General features: G+C 43.3%; 1 protein-coding gene and 3 long non-coding RNA genes across 7 annotated transcripts in view; 2 read left to right on the top strand and 2 right to left on the bottom strand.

The window, feature by feature from the left end:
* The window catches only part of LOC145430029 (uncharacterized), a 5,431-nt gene extending 116 nt beyond the window's left edge, over positions 1 to 5,315 (top strand). The window contains exons 1-3 of the long non-coding RNA XR_013910404.1: positions 1 to 613; positions 1,153 to 1,218; positions 2,186 to 5,315. The exon at positions 1 to 613 is cut by the window's left edge and continues 116 nt beyond it. This is a non-coding gene — a long non-coding RNA (uncharacterized LOC145430029). The remainder of the gene's footprint in view (positions 614 to 1,152; positions 1,219 to 2,185) is intronic.
* Positions 1,570 to 2,275, bottom strand: LOC145430030 (uncharacterized). Its single transcript, XR_013910405.1, has 2 exons — positions 2,120 to 2,275; positions 1,570 to 2,038 (listed from the first exon to the last, which is right to left on the bottom strand). It is a non-coding gene; the product is annotated as an uncharacterized LOC145430030 (long non-coding RNA).
* A 6,413-nt stretch (positions 5,316 to 11,728) lies between the features above and the next one.
* On the top strand, positions 11,729 to 12,588 carry LOC145432248 (uncharacterized). The gene is made up of 2 exons (XR_013912530.1): positions 11,729 to 11,869; positions 12,488 to 12,588. It is a non-coding gene; the product is annotated as an uncharacterized LOC145432248 (long non-coding RNA).
* Positions 12,589 to 14,203: 1,615 nt separating this feature from the next.
* Positions 14,204 to 22,437, bottom strand: part of csnk1a1 (casein kinase 1, alpha 1) — a 28,351-nt gene continuing 20,117 nt past the window's right edge. For 2 of the 4 annotated variants that reach the window (XM_080308921.1, XM_026181574.2), the window contains 6 exons: positions 19,898 to 20,037; positions 19,578 to 19,656; positions 19,259 to 19,333; positions 18,875 to 18,981; positions 18,487 to 18,599; positions 14,204 to 15,357 (listed from right to left, as the gene is read on the bottom strand). In XM_080308921.1, the coding sequence (XP_080165047.1) occupies positions 15,350 to 15,357; positions 18,487 to 18,599; positions 18,875 to 18,981; positions 19,259 to 19,333; positions 19,578 to 19,656; positions 19,898 to 20,037 (522 nt within the window). In that variant the 3' untranslated portion in view covers positions 14,204 to 15,349. Of the gene's footprint in view, positions 15,358 to 18,450; positions 18,600 to 18,874; positions 18,982 to 19,258; positions 19,334 to 19,577; positions 19,657 to 19,897; positions 20,038 to 22,437 lie in introns of all 4 variants that reach the window. The other 2 variants (XM_026181584.2, XM_026181555.2) reach the window with 1 other exon arrangement.

A 22,437-nucleotide genomic window follows, 5' to 3' on the forward strand; every position in this document is an offset into this window, starting at 1 on the left:
ACTTCACTTTCTTTCTTCCTGCTTTTCCTTTTACGCTTCCCAGTTTTCCCGCCTCCCTTTGGCTGCACCTCCCCTTCTCTCTTCCAGTTGCCCTGGTTTCTCAGCTTCCTGCTCCTGTCACAACCCTTTCCCCACTTCCTCTTCCACTCCTTTGTTTCTCCCTCTCTTCTCTGCTATCTTCTGTCTCTCCATCTCCTCAGGTCCTAGCTGAGGATCCTTGGTTCCTCTAATATTATCCAATCAGTAATATCCTAAGGGGGCATTTCCTGGTGTATGGCCCATCCTCTTACAGCCATACAAGGTAACAGTGGAATGTCTCAGCTTCATAAGAGCGAGACGCCGGGAGGAGAGGGCGACCCATTCTGATGAGCAGTCGTGCCACGAGCTCCCACTTAATGTGGAAAAAATCTTAACTTTAGGGAATTTTAAAGGAAGCCAGATACGTTTGTGACCTCATCACCAGCAGCTACCAAACAAGAGACACAACCAAAGTAAAGGGCAGTTAATTACTTTCACCAGGCAACGCTGAGCACCCGGCGAGTGAAGATGAAAAGCAGAGTCCTCTCATCAGCCCAGCGGCGCCGCAGCTCGCCGACCTGCAGCAGAGCGTCAGGTATGATGTTGGCGATGTCTCTCGGGCACTGTGGTCTGGAACGTGTTGATGTCACAGCGATATTTGACTGCCTGTAATCTTGTAACGATGCAACTGAACATCTTCTGTTACGCTGTTTTAAAAAGTCAGCGATTTTTGCTTTGCAGCCTTTAGGAAGTTCTTTGTTACACCAACATTACACTGAGTGTATCTGTATCGTAGCAGGAGGACACAGTAGCCTGCACATTGCTGTTTCTAGATGTGAATGAATGCTCCTCCACTGTTATTAGACACAAGCTGAGGCGATTGTAAGGTCCACCGAGCAGGAACCTCTAACAGGGTGTTTGTATATCATCTGTGTACCAAGGAGCCTGATGGTTCACCGCACCGTTTGCTTTCCCAGGCCGGATGTCTCTAACCTCAATGATGTGATCACTGATTGATTGAAGCTCGTGATCCCCGTGAAAGCGTCGGTGTATAAAGCAGTGTGATGAAAGAAAAGGTCACAGGAACAAAATACTCATGAATGCAAAGCACTTAATTTCTGCTTTTTTCCTCAGGACACTGCTTTGTTGTGGTAAGTGAGAAAAGATGGAAGAGGAGAATATGTGGAAGCAACAGCCTGGGTAAGAGCATTCCCCATATATTCCCAGTTTAGCTGTTAATAAAGTTTATGGAGAAGTGCAAACGAGAACAACACGTTTCATTAAATCCATCTGATAAAGATTCATGCATTTAATGAAGCACTGCTTACTTTCACTCAGTTACCTTGTTCTCTCTCTGAGTGTTGGGCCGTAATACAGGAGAGCTTTCATCTGCGTAATCACACTGACAGCTGCAGACTGACTTTATCCATTGCAGGTTACCAGTTTGGTTTTCTTTGTAAGGCAGGGTCACAGCAGGAAAACCTAATGAGCCCGTGCTGCTGCCGCCCCTGTGAGGTCCGTGACGGACGTGAGAAAGTGTGCAGGCAGAGAGAGAGGGAGGAAATGCTGTATTTATTTCCCAAGGAGTCAAAATTCTTAAGGGTAGTTAGGAGGACATTCACATAACCCCCTGTACACACTCAGACGCTCCCTGTGGGACCAAAGAGCAGCGATTCCCAGGACAATTTTCACATGGAAGGCGAGGGGGTTCGTGGTGATGCTGGTGGTGTGGGAGTGGGTCTGTGAAGTGGGAAGCCAGAGTCTGTTCACACAGATTTTCGATGCTTCTCTGCGTTTGTTACCCGTTTGCCGCGCAGCAATACATCCCATAATTATCAGACGTTTCGTGAGGCAGCACTTTGTGCTTTTTATACTTTTCGCTCTTCATTCGTCTTCACACAAATGTCACACTTTGAGTCTTTTGATCCTAATGTGTAAAAAGCCGCTCGAGCGGCCGCGTGTTCGCCTCAGGTGTCTGTGGTGCTGACGCTGCGTCGGCTGCTGTAACGTCTTTTCCTGCCTGCACACAAAAGTCAGATGGGGTCATGTAACTCTGCAGAGCCCACACAAACGTTTAGATTAAATACTTGTAGATATTTACAGTGTTTAACGTCCTGCCATGTTTTTAGCTGATATTTGTCCAAAGTGGTTGTTTCTTCTCGTTCAGGTTCCTGTTCTCAGGGTGGGAGGCTGAAGAAACCACGACTCCTTCGTATGTTTGCTTTCCCTGATTCTTCCCTAATTAGAGGCCACACTGTCAGCTGATCAGGACCCAGCTCGCCTCGGTGCTCACATGCACATGACCATTTTTGGTAGTAATGATGATTTAAGCTTCTTTTATGGCTCCTGCTGCTTTTGCACACTGTGTGACTTTGTTTACCATTTCATTGGCTACACGAGGCTGTCCTGCAGCTTTTATTTGAAAAAAGATGAATTCCACAAACATAGGTGTCACCTGTCAGTGAGAGAGGGGGGGGCACTCGAGTAAGGATGTGACAGATGGGGAGAGGGGCTTCCTGTGTGTGATTTAGGGAGCCAGGGGGAAGAGAAAGAAGACCATATTTGGCAATGTTTGTCTTAGCATAAGACACGGCTCTGACTGTTATCACACTCTGTCTAAACACACACAGATTCCCAGCAGCTAAACGTCACTGATTACAGACGAGCTTTCTTAACATGTAATGATTAGTTCAGACTGGGTCGCTGATGTAAAGATGTTATTCATCATGCTCTTATATTCAGAGATTATTGGGCTTTTTTTTAGCAACAGCAAACTGCAGAAGCATCTGATAAATGGCAAAAACCACCGCTGCTCCCCACAAATGTTCAGTTTATCAGGAGAAACTTTATTTCTGTCATTTAAATGCAAAGTGCACCAAAATGTCTTTGCAACGTTGTTTTGATGTGAATCCATTTGTGGAGAACGTCTCTTCAGATATGAGCCACTGTGGGACTGTGGCCTTTCTCACACACAGCCAGCCACTGTGTGTGAGAAAGGCAAACAGCTGGGTTTTCTTCTTAATATGGTCGTGCTGAGCCAAACGCACACGGAGCAGGACTGAGTGAGATAAAGACCTCCTCTCTCTGCTGCCTTTTAAGTGAGTCTTTTACTGGTGTGACTAGAAAAGGGAATGTTGCTGCCGAAGGAGGAGGTGCGGGTGAAGGTTGGGGGGTGGGGGGGTCACATACTATCAGTGGGAGCGATCGCAGACTGGAAGAGGGAATGTTTATCCAAAGCAGTGATCCCATTTTCCATGATCCTCAAAATAAGAGACTTGCCTTATATGGTCAGACTGGGAGTTTCCAGCTGAGCAGAGTCAGAACATTTGTGGAAAACACCCGGCCTCTGCTTCTCCCATTGCCTTAAGTGTCTCAGTCTGCTGCACCTTCCTTTGATGGATGAACAGCTCGGAAAAAGGAATTCTATGAATAATCACTGCTTAGTAGTTCTCTCAGATGGATCCGGAGTAACGTGCCGGTCCATCCCGAGCCTTCGGCAGAGTTTTAGCTCTCATCCAAACTGTGGGAGAGATGAACAGCTTTCTGAGACTGGCCCAAACAGCAGCGGCATGTTCCCGTGTCACAGACCAGGACCAGGCCACAGCAGAATCCACTCCTCGCTTACTGAGGAGGCCGTTGTAAAGGGCGTCTTCTGTTTCTACTCGTGTATGTTGCAGATGTCTTTCACGTGTTTCAGGTGCACAAAACTCCAAAACCTGAGACGATGTGTGTGACTGCGTGCACACAGAAGCTGAACCAGTACGGGACACCGGTGCACAGCTACCAAATCAAATCATCTCTGGCTCGATTATTCCTGCAGAAATGTTTGAACTCTGCACTTCATGTCAGTCGCTCCACACACACACACACATGCACACACACACACACGCACACACACACACATGCACACACGCACACACGCACACACGCACACGCATGCACACACACACACACACGCATGCACACACAGAGAGACACACACACACATGCACACACAGAGAGACACACACACACACACACACATGCACACACAGAGAGACACACACACACACATGCACACACAGAGAGACACACACACGCACACATGCACACACAGAGAGACACACACACGCACACATGCACACACAGAGAGACACACACACACACATGCACACACAGAGAGACACACACACGCACACATGCACACACAGAGAGACACACACACACATGCACACACAGAGAGACACACACACACACACACGCATGCACACACAGAGAGACACACACACGCACACATGCACACACAGAGAGACACACACACACACACTCTCACACACTCTCACACACACTCTCACACACTCTCACACACGCACACGCATGCACACACACACACACACGCATGCACACACACGCACACACACGCACACACACGCACACATGCACACGCATGCACACACAGAGACACACGCACACACGCACCGTGAAAGTGTGACTCGTCTATATGTGTTCTGAGGTCCTCTCTTTTCATTCATATCTAAACTGCTTCCCTCTGTGTTTCTGCAGTTTCCTTCCATCCCTGCGGCCCATGGTGCAGTGCTGCATCTCTGGTCAGTTGGTAGTCTGAGATGAAGCACTGTAGCTCGGGACGGAGGGCGCAAATACCAATTTAAACATATCCACCACCAGGACACGTAGCCCAGCAGCAGGTCTCCACAGACCTGCTGCTGGAATAGGAAAAAATCCCGGATCCTGTGAAAGGAGGCAGCTGCAGGCATGGCTGTGGATTTTAGGTGACTGGACTATTAAATTGAATTTATAACTATTCCAGTTCTAACAATGCTGCTTTGTCCCATTTCAAGAACAAACGAAATTGGAAACAAGCTGAGAACAAACTGTACCTTCCTCTTCTCCTCTCTCCTGGGGTCCAGTTTTCCCAGGAATCCCTTGACCTATCAGAAAGGGGGATTCCTGGAAATACTGTTCTTGGGGGTGGGGCTTATCAGCAATCCTTTATGCTTTAACTGTATAATAAAACGGATTATTTGCACTGACTGACTTTTGAATTCATGTGTTATTTAAACACAAGAGAAACCAAAGTGAGGAGCGGCTGTAATGTTACCGTGATGGAGAAATATTTACTGTCACACGTCGTTAGGTGAAGATGGAAGAATAACTGGTTTTACATTTTATTTAAAAAGATTTCATCCTGAATATGAAGCGTTTTTGTGTGTGTGTCATGATCCCGCCTGTGCTGGAGTACTATGTTGTTCGTCTGTTCAGAAACAATAAAGAAAAGTCCTCGTGACTGTTCCAGCTGCTGATGTCTGCTGTGCTTCTTACTTCCTTAATGATGTCAACATTAGGTTTTCCAGTGTAGTACAATGAAACGTGTTTCCATATGAATGGGAAGAAAAGCAGTAACAGAAAATATAAACAAGTACAAGTACAGTGCCTCCAAACAAAGGAGTATATACTTGCATCACCTGCGTCCATAAGTAACTAACTGAACACATGACCACATCATGACAGACATGGTGATGAAGCTGAACGTGATCAAACATTAGGCTGCAGCAGGAAGCACCACAGATGCGACCTGGTCCAAACCAGCTGGAGCTGCGGGAGTCACATCCACACAAACGGTGACACGTTGTTCCCCTCGTGGTGGAGCCGCCACACAGCTCAGTGTCGAGCCACGTTTCTTCACCACGAGCCGTATGGGGCTACATGTTACTGCTATCCAGGGGTGCTACCAGAGGGGTGGGCGACAGGAGCCCCCCGTGAACTTCTGTGTGTGTACGTTTCTTTTTTTTCTTTTCTGTAATAAACAGAACAGCTCATAGACACAGCGCAGCCTGCCGCACAGTGAGATGTATGAGAACCTGCAAAAACATGATTATTAATGTGAGCCTGCAGTTATTACAGAACAGTAAGATTAACGTTTGTTCCACATTACACAGATTAAATAAAATATACAGAGATTAGGTCAGATATGCTCCAGAGGATGATCCATGCTCAGTACTTGTTGTGTCCAGCACGTAGCAGCAGGTGGTTTAAACCGTGTGACTGCTGAAGCGCGCTTTCTATCTTTGTTTTGGTTTTATTTGTGGGGAAAAACACAGGTACACAGTGGAAGCACAGATGTCCCAGTTTTACAGTGGAACTGGGAAGCAGCTCACGTTTGTGGATCTGTGCGAATTTGTCCCCAAACCCCACGTGGGCGCGCGGCGTGACCTGTGCGTATCAGGCGATTCGTCCATGCGTGTTTATGGCGAAAGTTCCTGCGGTTTCAGACGTTTGTGTGCACAGAAAGCTCCCTATGATTCCTGAGCTTAATAAACTGCGAGTCTTTGTTCAGGTTTGGATGTGTGCGTTTGTAAAATCGTTTTATATGTTTGTTAATTTATCTCAATCATGTAAACAAAGTTCATTCAGCAAAGAAAAGAAATGGTTTAGAAAATGAAGCTAATACATTTCAATATAGCTTCAACTGCTCTGCTTCAGTTCAGTGGGAGGAAGTACACACAGATTTAATCCCAGCCCTTTGCCATGTGGGTTTACTCCTGTGGATTATACACAGCTGCAATCCTGACACATATTTCTCTCCATAAAAATGTGCTGCACACAGTCTGCACACGTGCATCTGCTCAGCGGCCTTCTCAGCCACGCTGGTTACCCCGACGTCTGCAGAAGCACCGAGTAATGAAGCTTGAACTTTCAAAATGAGCAAAAGAAGTCAGCTGAGGGGGTACAATGACTTCACTGGGCAGGTCTAAGAATTATTATAGAATTATCATATTATTATTTCTTATAGCTGCATCTGTGATGTTGACACTGGCCTCGTCTCTTTGTCTTCTCTCCTTTTTATTTATTAAAACAACACTAGACAAAGCTGCTTGTGAAAAAGTCATCGCCTCCTAAACCTGATATCTCAGCAGCGAGAATATAAATCAGGCATTAAGTGTTTCACGTCTCTGTGGAGGAGTCGTGAGGTACTCGTGTTCACTGAGTTATGTCAAAGGACCTCAATCACCAGGACGCTCGCTGACACGTTTGAAACCGATGACTGAATATAATCCTTCAGGATTTCCTGGCACAGCAGGCTTCATGGTTCCATGGATTACAGCACCTCTCACTGTAATGCACTGAACGTGGAGGCTGAACGGTCATAGTTATTGCTGAGGTTCCCAAGTGTGTGCACAGGTCCTGGCTCCTGTTTACATTTTGTTTTCAGAAAATGTATTTTTAATTGTGCTTTGCACAGTTTTTTGCTCCTCGTTGTCTTTGCAAAGCAAACACGAAGAATCCACTAAATGCACTTTCATCTACGTGACCGCCACGGCCCAGAACATCAAAGGTTGTTCTGTTAGTGCTGGTGTGTCACAGTCTTAGCACACCGCTGTCATACACACACCTGGACATCCATCATCATATGTAGGACTGATTTCTTTTTGCACAACATCTCTAAAGTTAGAAATATCCTGTCTCAGAGTGACGCTGAAAAACGAGTTCATGCATTTATTACTTCCAGGCTGGACGACTGTGATTCATTGTTATCAGGATGTCCTAAAAACTCACTGAAAAGCCTTCAGCTGATCCAAAATGCTGCAGCAAGAGTCCTGACAGGGACTAGAAAGAGAGAGCAGATTTCTCCTGTACTGGTTTTGATTCACGGGCAACACGTGGTTAAAAACACACCTACCACGTCTCTACCAAGCACTGGTTCTCCTCAGGGGTGCTGATGCAAAGTTTAGTACAAATCACATCATGAAGTTCACAGACAACAGCGCAGATCTCACCTGGGACAGCAACGAGAGCAGGGAGGAGGTGGAGGAGGTGCAGATGGCTGCTTCTCCCAAAGCCTGCTTCTGTCAGACGCTTCTTCCTGTTAAAAGGGAATTTTTCCTTCAAGCCATAATTAACCTCAGTGTGTGAAGAGGACTCTCCATTTACATGCACAAACTGGAGTCTATTAGATAGATATGATACAAACCACCGCAGCACAGTACCTGTAATACCTACAGCGTGTTCTAATCGCTCTAATAGGATATTATGGTCGACAGTATCGAACGCTGCACTGAGGTCTAGCAGGACAAGCACAGAGATGAGTCCACTGTCAGAGGCCAGAAGAAGACTCGCTGGTTTGTTCCCTGCACCTTCAGGTCGGGGAGTGGGACCTCACCATCATTGCCGCTTATGCAGCACACGACAGTTTCAGGCCTCCTGCTGGGAGACTTCAGCGCTCATGTGGGCAACAACGGTGAGATGTGGAGGGGCGTGATTGGGTGGAACAGCCTGCCTGACCTGAACCCAAGCTGCACATGACTAACACTGTGTTCAAACACGAGTGTCTGTAAGTGCACATGGCAGCAGGATATGGAGGAGAAGAGCCATGTGCATCAAAGATGCTTGTGCTTCAGTAATGAACAGCACCATAAAATATGCATTAATAAATTCATTTTTACATTATTTTATTCATTTAAACATTACTGAAGTAATTAATTTAATTTAAAATAAAAACACCATTTATATACATCAATACTTCAAAATGAATTATTACAGTAAGCACACATGGATGATGACACCATGTTCACCTAACCCCAGCCTCTAACACGCTGCATGTTCAGTATACTGCAGTGAGTTTAACCATTTCCTGCACCTACAGTTCCTGCATGTGTGCGATACAGATACTGAAGTTTAGTTAATAACAAAATAAAATAAATCCAAAGCTGAAAATGATTCAGTTTATGAATTTTCTCTGTTCTGTCTGTGCTCATAAACCCAACAACAACAACAACGGTTTCCCTGCATGTTGCATTGTGTTGTACATGTACAGATCAACACATCTGTGCACACGGCTGAATATGAACACGTTACTTGTTTAATTGCTCGTTCAGCAGACATCAAAGAACTTCCTCAACCAGCTATACTGGTATCTTTTTTCCAGTTTATGAATTCCAGTATGAAGTGGCAGTAGGTCTGGAGGTGGAGCAGGTCATCCACTGATCAGAAGGTCGGTGGTTCGATCCCTGGCTCCCCCAGTCTGTGTCCTTGGGCCAGATACTGAGCCAAGTTTCTCTCCGACCATCAGAGTCTGTGTGTGAGTGTTAGCTGGTGCTTGGATGAATGTTGTGCTACGAAGCTGATTATTAGAGACTGAAGAAATAATTAATGGCAGGACTTTGAGCAGTTTTGTAGGAATGGGGTCTAAAAGACACGTTGATGGTTTGGAGGAAGTAATTATTGAAGTTAACTCAGAAAGATCGATTGGAGAAAAAGAGTCTGACTTAACATCAGTGGTGCTAAGAGCAGCTGTAGATAATATTTCTCCTGTTTTGGCTTCCTGTTAAATCCAGAATTCAAAATCCTGCTCCTCACATACAAGGTCTTAAATAATCAGGCCCCATCTTATCTTAATGACCTTGTAGTACCATATCACCCTATTAGAGCACTTCGCTCTCGCTCTGCAGGCCTACTTGTTGTTCCTAGAGTATTTAAAAGTAGAATGGGAGGCAGAGCCTTCAGTTTTCAGGCCCCTCTTCTGTGGAACCAGCTTCCAGTTTGGATTCAGGAGACAGACACTATCTCTACTTTCAAGATTAGGCTTCAAACTTTCCTTTTTGCTAAAGCATATAGTTAGGGCTGGACCAGGTGACCCTGAATCCTCCCTTAGTTATGCTGCAATAGGTGTAGGCTGCCGGGGGATTCCCATGATGCACTGGGTGTTTCTTCTTCACTCACTATGTGTTAACAGACCTCTCTGCACTGAATCATATCTGTTATTAACCTCTGTCTCTCTGTATCCTGTCTTCCTTTTCTCACCCCAACCAATCACAGCAGATGGCCCCGCCCCTCCCTGAGCCTGGTTCTGCCGGAGGTTTCTTCCTGTTAAAAGGGAGTTTTTCCTTCCCACTGTCGCCAAAGTGCTGCTCATAGGGGGTCATATGATTGTTGGGTTTTTCTCTGTATCTATGAAGCGCCTTGTGGCGACTTATGTTGTGATTTGGCGCTATAGAAATAAAATTGAATTGAATTGAATAATATTACATCTGTGGGATGATTACTGGCCATTTTTCTCTAATGGTTCAAATGTTATTCATGAAGTCGTTACTAGTTAAGGTTAGAGGGATGGTTGGCTCGACAGAGCTCTGACTGTCAGCCTGGCTACAGAGCTGAAGAGAAACCTGGGGTTGTTCTGATTGTCACAGGAGCTGCAGGATCCACAGTCCAACTTAACGAGGATGTGAAATTATTAACAAGATCATTCAGAAACTAAGCTGAGAAATTTGCCTCAAAAGTGATTCGAGTGCGTACGATACGATCCACAAGTTTCTACAGTGATTTGGCTTTTAAGGAATTACATCCGCACGCACACGAACTTTGAGCAGACAGTTTTTGACAAACCTCTACATTCAAACCTGAATAAATGGTGATTATTTACACACAATTGATTAAGTTCAGCTTCACGACTCGGCTGCTTTTCTCTTTTATAAATATGTGTGTGAGTGTGCACAGATGTGACATCCCTCTTGCTCTCTTGCAAAGCCTTAAACGTGTGTCCATGAATCACACGTGCCCACGTGGGCCTAGTCAGGTACCCTGAAGCCACATAAGTTCCAGAAGCAACGACCAGTGGGGAGTGGCAGGGAAGGAGATCCTCTCCGCTCTTTATAATAATGTCCCAGAGTAACCAAAGCTCAATGAGCCCCAGATCCAGGCTCACCCACAGACACAGAACCTGCACAAAGACACATGTCCACCCCCTGAAGTATGGATGGATTGGTGCATCCCAAACCCAGCCTCAGACAGGGTGGAAGATCTGCCTGCTCCCCTGCCCTACTTGTCTGTGTGAAAAGTGGTCTGTTGGATGCATGTATAGGTGCACTGAATACACAACTGACAATGGACAACATTAATGACCACAAGTAGATGAACCCTACTGGTTTTTGGTGATGACATAACCTTTTCTCTAGCACCACCATCAGGTCAAAGTTTCAATTTTAGGTTCAGTGCATCTTCAAAATCCTTCCTCCATATTTTTCTAATTCGGGGTGCACATCCACCACATCCACCCTTCAGAAGGAATCCTGCTGAATTTCCTGATCCTAGACCAGGGGTGTCAAACTCAAACACACAGTGGGCCAAAATTCAAAACTGGAACAAAGTCGCGGGCTAACAGTAATATTTATTGAAATATATTTATTCCTCCAGATATAAGAATGAATCTTTTCTTATGGACTCAAAAACGTTTTGCTGAAAAACTGAATATGGAACAAGCAAAGCTTAATACTAGACAATATATACATTAGCTGTATAATACCAGTAGGCCAGCTCTGATAGTAATTTGGTGTGGCTTCGCGGGCCAAATGTAATTAGTCTGCGGGCCAGAGTTTGACACCTATGTCCTAGACCCTCTGCTGCAGCGCCGCAGCATCGCTTTCACTCACCTCTCCTCTTTAAAAAAATATGGGCAACGGCAGAGTTGAACAGTGCTTTTATTGTTGGTTTGCTTTTGTGTGTGTGTGTGTGTGTGTGTGTGTGTGTGTGTGTGTGTGGGGGGGGGGGGGGGGGGGGGGGGGGCATCAGTTAAGTAGTCAGGACATGAAGTTCTTGTCCAGCAGTCATGTTTGTCTGCACTGCAGCACACAGAATGTGCAGTGTGCATGCTTGCAGTGTGCAGGGGTCATGCTAGTCTTAGAATAATTTCTGGTGGGACAAACTTGGCTCCTGCCACGTTTCCTGCCTGTGGATTGTGCCACTGATTCTCCAGTGTTACAATCCACAGGCAGGAGAGGTGGCAGGGCTGTTCGTCTTCGTCTGTCCCACACGATGGCCGCCCACCGCCGCATGAGAAATATCAGGTCTGACTGAGCAGGTGAGAGTATAGGTCGCACACTTCAATACTTGGATGTGAACGACTCGCAAGCCACACGGCAGAAGTATCAAAGTTCTCCTGGGAACGTTTCCCCTGAAAGGACCAACATCGCACATGCAGGTGTAAAGATTCACGGTCACAGACATGCTTTCCACAGCTAAAACAACCCCAGAGGAGCACCGATGTATGCAAAATGTGTTCAGCTCATTGGAAACGTATAAAAAGTTTATGCTCATGAAATATGAAGCCGAAAAAAGTTTAACTTTTTTTAAAATTTCTAATAATTTTCGGATGCTAAAAATTGAACGGGGTGAACGTGACCCGAGGATTACAGGAGCGTTAGAGGTGAAACAGTGGCTGCCATCGATCAGCGATGGCTGATATTAGCTTACAATAGAAACACTCAAAGTCCTGTCTTTAAGCATTTTACACAATAATGTGTCTGACGTGTTTCTCCACATTGGATCTTCACTTCATGCCTTTTATATTTTGTCCTGTTGGGTTACAGATGAATAATTTGATTTAAAATCAAATGTAAAAGTAGAATTTAGCTTCATCCGATCATCACGAATAACTCTTCTTTCCTCCTGACACTTGTTCTTACTCCTCGGTCCACAGGAGTGCGATGGAGGCTGTTCCTTACCTGTTGCCATCACGAAGCATATCGATGATCTCTCTTCCTCTGCTCGTGCACACACGATGAACATACAGGAAACTTGAGTTTGTTGAACATTCTTCCTACAAAAGGCCCACCAAGTGTTTTTGATGTAACTGGAGAAAGATGCTCACCTTGAAGGTAAAACCAAACAGTTCCAGTAACTGACTCTTAGTGTTGTTAAAAATAACACGTTACATCTTCTGCTGTATTGGTGCCGTTTCAGCCCCATAACAAACATACCTGATGTTGTTCCAGGAGCATAATTAGAACTGACAAATGACCTCGTCATGTCCAAAAGACAACAGTGGGGACGTTTCTTGTAACACCAACAGAATGCTCAGCAGTCACTTCAGCTTTTCAAGGTTCTTCGGTTACATTTTGGTCAGGCAACAGAACTACTCTTAGATTTAGCGTCACTTAAGGTTTGGAGTTCAAATAAACACTTTGTGTTGGTATGTCAAACCTACATCAGGACAGCTGTGCAAAATACCAGTGATTTCCAGGTTAAGTCACAAGTTGTTACAAAAACAGCCGAGGAACCACAAACACCAACAGGCACATCAGACTGCTGCTGGGACGTCCACTCGTGTTTATACTTTGCCCATCGTACTGAGTTACCTGCTCTGCTCTCCAGGAATAACGGCTCATTGGAAACTAAGCTTGTTTGACTGTTGGGGGCTGATGGAGGTCGCCTGTAAAAAACACAACCTCTGTATAACGTATGGAGCATGCAAAGGATGGAGACACGTCGGTATTTATGGATCTGGTCTCCTGTCACCAGGATTCCACATATTTGGTGGCGATTGTGCAGACGTTCATGGTTTGTACTGCCGTGTTATGCAAACGGAAAAGTTGTGTTATGTTTTGTTTCAGCTGGACCCCAAACAGAGACATCAAGTCGACCCAACAGCTGCAGTAGGATCTCACACACATCCAAACATTCAGTGGAAACTGCTTACACTAAATGATACAAATGTGCAAACTTGCACATCATTTGTGCTGGTTTTCCTGCAGGTTTTGAACAGTGTGCAACAGCTCACATTCAAATAACACAAACTACAGAGCACCGTGTGTTGTGCACACTGTTGCTTTGCAGCAGCTGTGCTGCCGTCAGGTTCGTGTCCAACATTCACATTAGTTTGATCTGTATTCAGGGTCCATCTCGGTGCGAGTGTTTCCGTCCTTAACTTGAACTATAATTCGTGCTCTGTGTCACAAGTTGCAGTTTAGGTCACTGTGTTTCTGTACAGGTCACATCCCAATCCCCAACAACAAGGCTGGTTGTTCCAGAGTCACATGCTAACAGTAGCAAGGTGAGGCACAGATGATCGATTTAGTTTGATGCAGTCAGGTTGGACTTAAATATTACTGTTAATAAATGAATAGTTTCTACATTAACAGCACGACAGGAAACATGCCTTTAAATACACCCAGTTCCAACCTTTGCAGGTCATCCAGTCTTTCTGATCTAAATCATTCTTAAGAACAAAAAATCAAAATCAAAAACAAAACCCAAAAGCGTCTCAACATTTATTCAGAAATAAGTGGTTTGGTCGAATGTTGGGTACGAGGCTACAGTGCTAATCGGTGTACAGTGTATAAGACTCAATGATGACGAGAAGCTTTTTCCACCGTTGGAAACAAAAAAGAAGAAAAAATAATCAAAGACAACCATATATTTTATAATCACTGAATCTTTATAATAAAGGACATCTCTGAGCAAGAAAAACTGTTTCCCAGTGTTCTTTATACACCTAACAAGCGACTGGTATACGTGTGATAACTTGGACTCAATCTTGAGACGGTGCTTTAAACAGTTTGGTCTCATGATGCAGCACACTGAACCTAAAGCCCGAAAAAAGGGACAAGGGAAAAAACAAAACAGTAAGTTAAAAATTCACGTTGGTATACTAAAGAACAGCAGAAGGGATTTTAATACCATGTGAATATCCCGAATATTCAGGTGAACATGATTTCTTTACGGTGCTGCCTGCTGGGGAAAACAAACACCAAGCAACAGACGCTCACATTCATGCCTGGCTGGTGCTTTCTACAGTTTTCATGTGAAGGTGGCTGATAAGAACTTGTGCTGCTCTGAGTTATGTAATATTTTTATTGGCATTTATGGAGAAGATTTAACAACAGATTTATCATTCAGAGCTCTAGAGAGGGAGAGAGCCGGAGTATCATTCTACCATTGACTGCCATCCACTGCTTATTAACAGGCAAACTCCTAATCACCATAGGAAAACAAAACCAGAAGAAAAAAATCAACATTTGATTTTTTTTTAGTAAATAACATCCAGGGGTGTGTCATTCAATTATATAAGAAACAAAAGGGAGAACAGGTTGTAGGCTTACATGTTTAACATTTGGTAAAAGGAGGGAGTGAAATAACTGAATGGGAAGAGAAGAGATGCTTTGAGATGTTTCTACTGGGAGAGGAAAAACAGAAGAATGGTCAGTTGATCTCAACTTCAGTTTCCAAAGAAACAAAGTCAACACTGAGGAGAACAGAGACAGAAGGATGGATGGGGGAGGGCATGTGTGTTGGGGAGGGGGGGCTACAGCCTCCACATCCTAAAAAAACCAAAAGCCCAAAAAAAAAAAAAAAATCTTCCAGAGTGGAGGGTTTATTATATATACACATATATGAATATATAGATAACACAGCTGACAAAGGTGTGTGTAAATCTATATATTTCCATTACATAGACAGTTATGATGGAAGGAAAGACTTTCTTGTTTGTCGCTTATCCAGGAAGGGAGACTTATTAGTCCTGGTCACCAACACTTCAGGAGCTCTGCTCAGAGCAGACCCCTCAAAAACCTGGAGACAGACAGAAGCATCATTACCACAGTTGTTCAGGAGCACAGAGATGGACAAACTGAACACCCACACCAGCGAGGGAAGCATGTAGCGCAGTGAAAGCAAAAGGCCAGCAGCAAAGAACTACAACCAGCACACAGGTGTAGAACACAGGAGGTGTATCAGTGTCCTACAGCGCTAGTTCCCTACAAACGTCTTGTTGCATGCTCAGCCATCCAGGTGAGCAACTCTGAAAAGGCCCAGACGAACAGCATCGACCTTTTGGGATTCCCCAGGAAAGTCCATCAAGCTACCTGCGGTTTCATTTCAAACTAGAGTTACTGAAACAACATCAATACTCTCAACTAGTGTGAGACTACACAGGTAACACGAGCATGTTTAACCACACAGCCCGCACTATACCAACATAACTACAAAACCCAGAAATTCTAACTACATGTAGCATTCCCATCATGCATTTAATGTAGGATATTTAGCAGCACTTGGTGAGCTCACTACCAAAGTTTTAGAACACCCCAGTGTTTGCAGTTTTTATTGAAAATGACGCAGTTTAATGTCTCACTGTATGAAAGAAACTGGAGTTAAAAAAGAAATCATGGAATCAATTTATAGACTAAAGTTGGGCGATGTGTAAAAATATTCCAACCGACAATTGTCAGTCCAATAAAAGACGACAGGCGATACGGACGCAGGCACAGACTTTCTGATGGGCGGAGCGATGTAATCACGCACGGACTGACTTGTGCATTTAGAATTTAGACGTTTTGTTTGGAGGGAATATTTCACCTTCCTGTTTCAGTATTAACACAGATACTTGTTTATTTGAGATGCACCAAATCACACAAAAGACTTAACATCTGAGTTTGTTTCCTTTAATGATGGCTGGAAGAGACATTTTGAATTTTAACAGACTTTTTATTTAATCTTTGTATTTGTTGTTTGGTCGAGTGTCAGAGACACTGTAAACAGAGTGGAAAAGAGAAGCAGCATTGTGCTTTTTTATTTAAATGTTTTTCTGAACATTTTTCTTTCTGTCATGAGTTTGTAAATGGACGGGGTTCAAGTCTGGAGACTGTGCTGGACGCTCCGTGTTTCCAAGCTCACCATGGTTCTGACTAACTAGGTTCATGTAGGCATTAGTAGCACCAGCTCTCAAGGCTTGAACCTCCATTGATGCAGAGAAGCTTTAAATTGTTAACACATTTTGTGCTCCCTGAAAAAGGCCTTTTTGAATAATTCTGAAATGCAGTTTCTAGTCTTAGGCAACCTTACCTTCTTTTAAACCTCTGGCAGTTCACCACTGTCCTTTGCACCATTTCAAGTTCTTCACTGGACTTGAACGACTTGAATTGCAATAAATAACTGGAAAATTTGGGGTTGCTCTTTAAAAAACAACAACATATATATTTTATTTAGTGAAGAAAGGACAGGAAAGCGGGGGCAGAAAGGGCTGTGGGTCGGACTCAAACCCGGGCCGGCCGCTCTCAGCCGTATGGCACGTGGTCGCCCGCTGAGCTAAACCAGCGTCCTAAAACTGGGGTGCTCTAAAACTTGACGGTAGTGCACATGCACAACATGTGCGTGCCAATGTTACATCGAACCATGCTGTAAACTAAACTACTTTAAATGGTGACATATTGCATCTCACCTGAACCACAACATGTCACCCACAGACAGGTATGTCAGTACTCTATATGCTGGCGTACATGGACCACTTTGTTGCAACAAACTGCATGTGGCTGTTCAGCTCTGTGTGGAGTTTGCATGTTCTTCCTGTGCCTGCAGGAACATGGCACATGGCTGTGCAATAGCCTGATGACTCAGTCCAGGTCTTCTCTGTAGCACAAGCTAAACTAAAGTAGCATCACAAACAGCACTGCATGAGAGCAGCTGCCCTCTGGTGACTGCAACCAACTATGACATGTAGATTATGGTGTGCAAAACGTTGAGCACAAGATCAACAGACGAACACGCTGATCACTTGATAGATATTAAATGCTGCGCGCCTTCTAGACTGGTCTTATTCTCAAAGCCATTTTTCACTACAGAGCAACAAAAGAACATGCTCGTGGTCATATGTGTGCTGCCACGAGGTCCTGCTACAGCAAGACTGTCACAGCCTCAAGTCTGGTGGGGCCAAAATGGGTTCTAATGCAAACTGGGCCACGTGATGCTGCTGTCACAATGATGCATTTGAGTGATCTGGGTTTAGAAGAAGTTAAAGGCACATAATTTACAGTCAGTATTGGGCAGAATTTACAGCCTTATAATCAGTAAATAAATACATACAACTTTGAATGATGTCAAGCTCTGACATTCAAACAGTACACACATGTGCACACACGTCTCTGTGTGTACATATGTGCACGTGTGTTCCCTTTGCATCTTTATGTAGATAGAGGCAGAGAAATCCCTGTTAAACAGGGCGCTGCAGCAAAAACATCTGATGCAGCCACTTTTGAAATTCCTGATATGTTGCTATTTGTTGATGTTATTCAATTTGTCAAATGTGTACAAAAATGTTTTTACACACAAACGCAGCAGCAGCCTACAGCTGCCATTGCCATACAGTGTAACCATCTCAATCATGTAACATGGAGCAGCAAGAGACACAACATGTTCAGCATTTTCATTTGGATAGGAAATGTTAGCGACTGCAGAAGAATCAAGAATGATAGTTGGTCAGTATTAAAACATTGCGACAGCAGAGAAAGCCTGTAGTCCAACCCCCAAAAAGGACAGAATAGCATGACAGCAAAGTTAGTAGTCAAATTCCCCAAGGACGTCTTTGCTTCCAATTAAATCTTTCTCTTTTCCAATATTATTATTATTATTATTATCATTAATATTATTGTGCCTCAGGCTTATAATGTGGCTTGACTTTATTTCAGCAACAATATCCTTTTTGCTGTACATTTCCAATTTGGTGCTTGTTTGTTCTCCAGGGGCACTGGGGCATGGAATAGGGAATTCTAATAATAAAACAAAACAATAAAACAAACAAACAAAATAAACCCAGTATCTAAAAGTCCTGAATATAATGCTGAGCTATTGGCGCCTGTAAAAAACGTCACTTGGCTGTTTGCTACTAACCTTTCATGTTAGGCTTGGGTTTGTCAGTTTGCTTGCCTGTGGGGGTTTGTGCCTGCTGGCCCTGGCCCCCGGAGGAGGCCCCCTGCTGAGCGGCTTTCTGTTTCAGCATGGTCCAGTCAAATGTGTAGTCATACTGGTGGTTCAGAGTCCTTAAAACACACACACAGAAATAATATACCAACGTTAACATTGAACAGTTTAAAATAATTTTGTAGGAAAGAAACAGTTTAGTTTATTCAAACGCATACAAATCCGTCTGTACTAAAAGTTTGCAATTGCATACAAAAGATTAGCTAATGGATCAGCAATGGCAATGTAGTAAAAGCACGTGTTGGGGTTAACTACTGGAAACTGCATTTAGCTCTCAAAGCTGACAACCCCAAAACTGACAGCCATGTACAGAAAGTTGGACACGTGTGTTCACCTGAAGAGGATGCGAAACAGCTGGCGCAGATACATGTAGTCTGGAGCCTCCTCAAAGCGCAAGCCACGGCAGTAGTTTAGATACATGGCAAATTCTGCTGGGAAACCCTGGAAATATGCATTCATACAACTGAGTGTGCACTGCTTTGATCATGGTGCCTGTTTAACCCTGTAAGATGTGACATAACTGCAAGAAAAGGCCATTTTCATTAGACTTTTTAAACTGAAGGGTTTATTGGCCTGACTAATGTTACATGTAAAATTCAAAGTGTTCTTTTTGCTAGCTCTGGCATCCTTGTACAGTCTATTTAGGTTTCTCTCTGTGTGGGCACACTGAACATGTAGGTCTCAAACTCTTGGTGTTGTGCGGTTAAAGTGTTTTTACCTTACAGAGGACCTCAACTGGGGTGGACATCTTCTTTTCTGAAATCTTTTCATACTTCTGCTTCTTTGTGGCAGCCTGGACAACACAAAATACAAACAGCATGTTTACGCCACAATCCACTGTTACACTAAATGCACTCAGGCTACAGGTGCACTGCGTCTGAGCCAGAGAGAAGTTACAATCAGTGCATCTCTAACTCATGCTAGTGAGCGATACCACAAAACATCATGGTGTGCTGCGTCTGTAGTTTGTCTACCACACGTCCAGCACAAACAAAACTACCGTCTTTGCCTGCAGTGTGTCAAAGGCAGCGACATACCTTTAATCCCTGCCATGGCAGACTGGTTCTGTTGAAGTACATCAGCACGTAGCCTAGTGACTCCATATCATCACGGCGACTGAAGACAACAAAAGTGTTCATTGAGTACACAACGAGTGCATTAGCGTTTCCCTGACACCGTCAAAATATTCATTATTTTTCGTTCTCTTAGAAATGGTTGCTGTGGCAGTATTACGAAGAGAAAGATACAATGTAAACCAGAAAAAAGCCCATTTAAAAAAAAAATTGGCTTGATTTTTAACACTGTTGGAAAAAAAGTAACCTATAATGTCCTTTGTCTATCAGATGTTTGCACAGACCTCTGCTCGATGCCCAGGTGCGCGTTGATGGAAGCATAGCGTGCCGTGCCAGTCAGGTTCTTGTCTTCTCTGTATGGGATGTGTTGTCGTGTTCGGTTGTCTCTGTACTTCTTTGCCAAACCAAAGTCAATAAGGAACAACTGATGGAGAGGGACAGAAGACTAGTTAGTTGTCGGTTACCGACGAACAAAGAGTTCTTTCATTAAAATCATCCTTTTTGTCCTTCTGTAAAACAAATGCTAACATTACTCAACGGTGAACGTAACCCTGTGATGGTGTCGATATGCAGAAGCGTACGGGTGTCTGCTGAGCGGAGTGTGCTTGGAGGGTGGGGGCACTGCACTCTTATTCTGGAACATTACGATTCATTTATATGAACTGACACTAGTCTCAGGTGAAATGTCTTAAATGACTGTAAAAAGCCATTTTGATAATCGATCTATTACTCGACTACTGATTCTCTAGTTTGCGTTTACAGCACTGTGCAAAAGTCTGGAAAAAGCTGTCATTTATTCTTTGTTGCGTAAATGGGTGCAGTGATTTATTGACACATGCAACTAATACATGGACAAACAAAACAAGTTAACAAGCTTCAGAGTGTATTTGGTAGTGAGCACCCTTAATCTTCAACACAGCTTTTGGTAATATTTAAAGTTGCCTTCTGGGACGACTGGCCGAGCTTCATTTGGAGGCGAGCCGTCTTTTGTTCCACTCTCTCAATATGACACCACCTGGCTTCAATAATAATGCAGCCTGGGTTCACAGTTCCACTGTTTTATTTTGGGGGTACCCCCCTATCAGATATGCCTTTACCTCAAAGTGTCTTTGCAATCACTGTCATGTTTAAAACTAAAGCTAGAAACTTTCCACATGGCATTGGTCCAAAATCTCACGCAGTCCTCTGCATTCACACTATTACCAAATTTTACCAACGTTACTGGCTGAAACACAAACCATGGCAGTATGTCCACTGTGCTGTACAGATGACGGCACACACTGAATTACAGCTGCCACTGATTACTGTAATAATCTGGTATTCCATTGATTAAGTAACCAGGTAAGTAACTGGATAAAGAGTATCCAGTCTTATTAAATGAGCAATAATAAATATGAAAAAACGAACAAACTGCTCATTAACCTCCATTAGTGTTGGTCATGTTACTTAACAGAAGTAATTAGATACTGATTACTTTCTTGAAGATGTAATCAGTAATCCATTACTTCACTGATTATTTTTCAAAATTAGTTACTTTATTACTTTTTAAAAACATGATACACAACCTGAATACGTAATAAAGCAACAGACCTTTGAGCCCAGTTTTTTTCTGCATAATCACATAACATTTAGTTAAACTTGTTTTAATCTTATAACTTTACGCAGATATCAAGTCATACTGAGCTGCAAAGGTAGAAACTACAATCAGTTTTTAGCAGTGACTTTTATATTTCCTTTATACATTAAAAAAAAAATCCAGTTGACAATAAAACTGTCTTCTTTAAGAGTAATCTGGCCAAGAGGGCAGCAGAAAAAAACCCGCAACCAATACAACAGTTATGTTGTAAACATATTTTAAGTGGCCAAAAAGGACCGGATCGATTATAATGTCGGTACAATAACACAAGATTTGTAAAGATACTTGAAAAACAGGCAATTTTATATGTAACGTCTTTGTAAATCCTGTTCAGTAAAGTCTATTTACCAATATAAGTAAACACACGGAAATACCGGAAATCAGTTTTTGACAACCGGCGTGCTCGGTGCTCGCTCAGATTTGAAGTTTCATTTCTTCCCATGCAGTAGGGGTGGGGAAAAAATCGATACTGTGTAGTATCGTGATATTTTGTTTGCTAATAATGTATCGATACAGGGACAGCAGAAATCGATATTTTGTTACAAAAAAAGTTTTTGTGGACTCTGACTTCAGAGCATGTTGATCCTTTTTCTGAGCAAGAATCCTGACACTGTCCAAATGTTTTTAACTTGTTTTATGGCAGCAATAAACACGACAGTTTACTTATTTTAATTTAAGACATGTTTTATTTTAATTAAGTTTAAAACTTTTTTATTTAATGTAAAATTATATTTTGCTTTAATTTACTTTCAAATTCTTCAGTTGCTGAAGGGGCTGCATAGTTTTCATATTGCATAGTTCAGAATAGCTATAATTGTACCAGATGCATTCAGTTCAGTTGGACTAGACTGTAATACAAACCGTTCAGTTTGTCAACAATAAAACTGACTGAAATGAGAGAAAGACTGAGTGCGAGACTTTGTTATTAGATAAAATGAATATTGATCAAGTTTACCTTTATGTACAGAATTTAAATATCGCAAAATATTTTTAAATTTCGCAATAATACCGTATCGTGAGTTAAATATCGTGATAATATCGCATCGTGGGATATATGGTGATTCCCACCTCTACCATGCAGATGTTTGTCAGTTTTTACAGAATCAAACTCAAAGTACTGTCAGTGCGTCCACGCTTTAAACGCTGCATGGTCGTACTCTCTTGCACACATCACACGCGCTTACGCCA

Source organism: Astatotilapia calliptera, chromosome 2 (genome assembly GCF_964374335.1).
Source record: "Astatotilapia calliptera chromosome 2, fAstCal68.1, whole genome shotgun sequence".
NCBI classification, from domain to species: Eukaryota; Metazoa; Chordata; class Actinopteri; order Cichliformes; family Cichlidae; genus Astatotilapia; species Astatotilapia calliptera.